Here is a 2,027-nt window from a genome sequence, read left to right on the forward strand (position 1 = left end):
TGATTCATCTCCGGCCGGGAAAACACCTGCAGATATGTGTATGTACACACCCAGTGGAACTCGGACAGGTAGTGCGGGGTTAAGGGTTGACATTTAGCACACATATAGCGCATAGGAAGGGCCTATTATCATCGTCTATGGCTTATCCAAAAAGTGTTTTTACGATCGAACACACAGCCGCTTTTATGGCAATGCGCAGGATGTCGCATTTTTATGGCACTTTCACCTTCGACCTCATCTGCAGATTCCCACCGAGCGAGCGAAGAGAGTGGGGAGGCGCCATTAAATCTATATATGTATATAGTTCCTAGAAATAATGCCATTATCGGGCGTAACTATCGCAACAGGTAGTGGTCGTGGAACGCCTGTGGCATACTTAAGTTGTTCCAGTTTGCTAGATTGAGAAATACCACTCGAATACGATTTAATTACCTATGGCATCCATAAAAAGCATTTCCCTTGTAATTTTGTATATTTTTCCACTTTGAGTTCAAATATAAAATCATTTGACATCCCCCCCACCTTTTGGACAACCGTCAATCGGATCAGTTACAAATTTTCGGACCTTTCCCAGAGTAACTAAAACAAATCGAGTGAACAGATTACACGAAAAAATACGAATCACTACAAAACTTCGATTTGCCAAATTCCCAGACCAAAATGTTCGAAATGCGACACATTACCTCGCGAATTCGGCGGATTTTGCACAGGGTCTTTTACCTGCACCACGATTACGGCATGTACTCGATCTGGAACTTCTGCCCGATGACCGTCTGGAATCAGGCCACCAATCTGCTCCAATCGTGCAGCCTCTGCCGCACCGAGTCGTTCCCCATTGTCTTCTGGCTGGTGGTGCTCGTCAGCCTCTTTGGATCGGTGGTCAATGGCTATGAGCTGATGCAAGTGTGGAACTGCCCCTGCATCAAGCTGAGCATGTGGCGCCAGCGGCACTTCTACGTCCTCAATCAATGGTGGCTACGCAGGGCCCGTATTGTGAGCTCAACCATTTACCTGATCGCGTGGTTTATGCTCGTCTACGGCATTATAATGGTGGGTACGCGAATTCTTTAGGCTGGTGACTAACGATCTTCCTAATATGATTGTCGAAGCGCGAATTCTTTGGATTTTTAATAACTGAGATTTTCCTGCGACTTATGCGAATTCTTTAGGTTCATGACTAAACTGTACGATTTTTCTAATCATTTTTAATAATTCAGAGTTTTTCCCAATTAGTCTTTTGATGCGCGAACTCTTCAGCTTACAAAAGCGAAATCTTCAGTAACGGCGTGATCTCGTCAATCAGTCTTTTAAAACCTTTCTATTTGTATTCTTTTTGTGTTTTGTTTATTGGCTTTATTGAAAACGCGAATTCTTCAGGATCATATGATCACGTTGAAGCTCTTCCAGTCTCTTAAATCCTTTTTTATTCCAAATTCACTTTATTGAAAACGCGAATTCTTCAGCACTTGCTTTCTTTCTTTCTCTCGACTCCACCACAGATTTCCCCCCACGCAATGTCCCCCTGGATCGCGGTGACCAGCCTCGTCCTGGCCGTCGAGTGGTTCATGTGGTCCTTCGAGGTGATCACCGGCCGACTGGCGATTAGCCCGCAGACGCTGCTGTCACTGGTTTTGCACGTGTTCTTCCTGGGGATGGTCTGCTGCGTGAAGAGCGTGTTCGAGGTGGCGCTCGGCGAGCACGCCGAGTACTCGCTGCGGATCATTTGAGGACAGACGGGAGGCCGACGAATGTCATCATTAAGTAAAGGTGCAGGACCGGCATAATTGCATCTCAACCTGCATTAAGCCCAATTAAGTTGGCGGCGGCACGCACACCATCTTGCCCTAATCAGTGTTCGCGATGCCCTTTACTTTCCCGCTGCCTGTGGCCATACTCTTTCGTTCCGAAAACGATAACCGAAAATCATCAAGCTTTATCTCATATTTTTGTATATGTTTTATAGCTTTTTTTGTATTCAAAAAAAAATTTACTGGGTATTGATCAAACTTGTAAATTAATAAAGTGTA

At 45.0% G+C, this 2,027-nt stretch overlaps 1 protein-coding gene across 2 annotated transcripts; it reads left to right on the plus strand.

Moving 5' to 3' along the window:
* The first annotated feature begins 518 nt into the window (after positions 1-518).
* LOC108059385 (uncharacterized) lies at positions 519-2,027 on the plus strand. 2 transcript variants are annotated; one of them, XM_017144617.3, is made up of 2 exons: positions 519-1,050; positions 1,464-2,027. In XM_017144617.3, exons 1-2 carry the CDS (start codon positions 661-663, stop codon positions 1,725-1,727), a joined length of 654 nt encoding a protein of 217 aa, XP_017000106.2. In that variant the 5' UTR covers positions 519-660; the 3' UTR covers positions 1,728-2,027. The 2 variants fall into 2 exon arrangements, with proteins under 2 accessions (XP_017000106.2, XP_017000107.2); XM_017144618.3 differs by having other exon boundaries at positions 523-1,050; positions 1,500-2,023.

The sequence above is a fragment of the Drosophila takahashii genome, chromosome X, assembly GCF_030179915.1.
Source record: "Drosophila takahashii strain IR98-3 E-12201 chromosome X, DtakHiC1v2, whole genome shotgun sequence".
Lineage (NCBI taxonomy): Eukaryota > Metazoa > Arthropoda > Insecta > Diptera > Drosophilidae > Drosophila > Drosophila takahashii.

Bases quoted from the DNA above. Each gene is read 5' to 3' on its own strand.
- LOC108059385 (XM_017144617.3), top strand. From the start codon at position 661: ATGTTCGAAATGCGACACATTACCTCGCGAATTCGGCGGATTTTGCAC. The intron at 1,051-1,463 runs GTGGGTACGCGA...CGAATTCTTCAG, and splicing joins TCGTCTACGGCATTATAATG to CACTTGCTTTCTTTCTTTCT.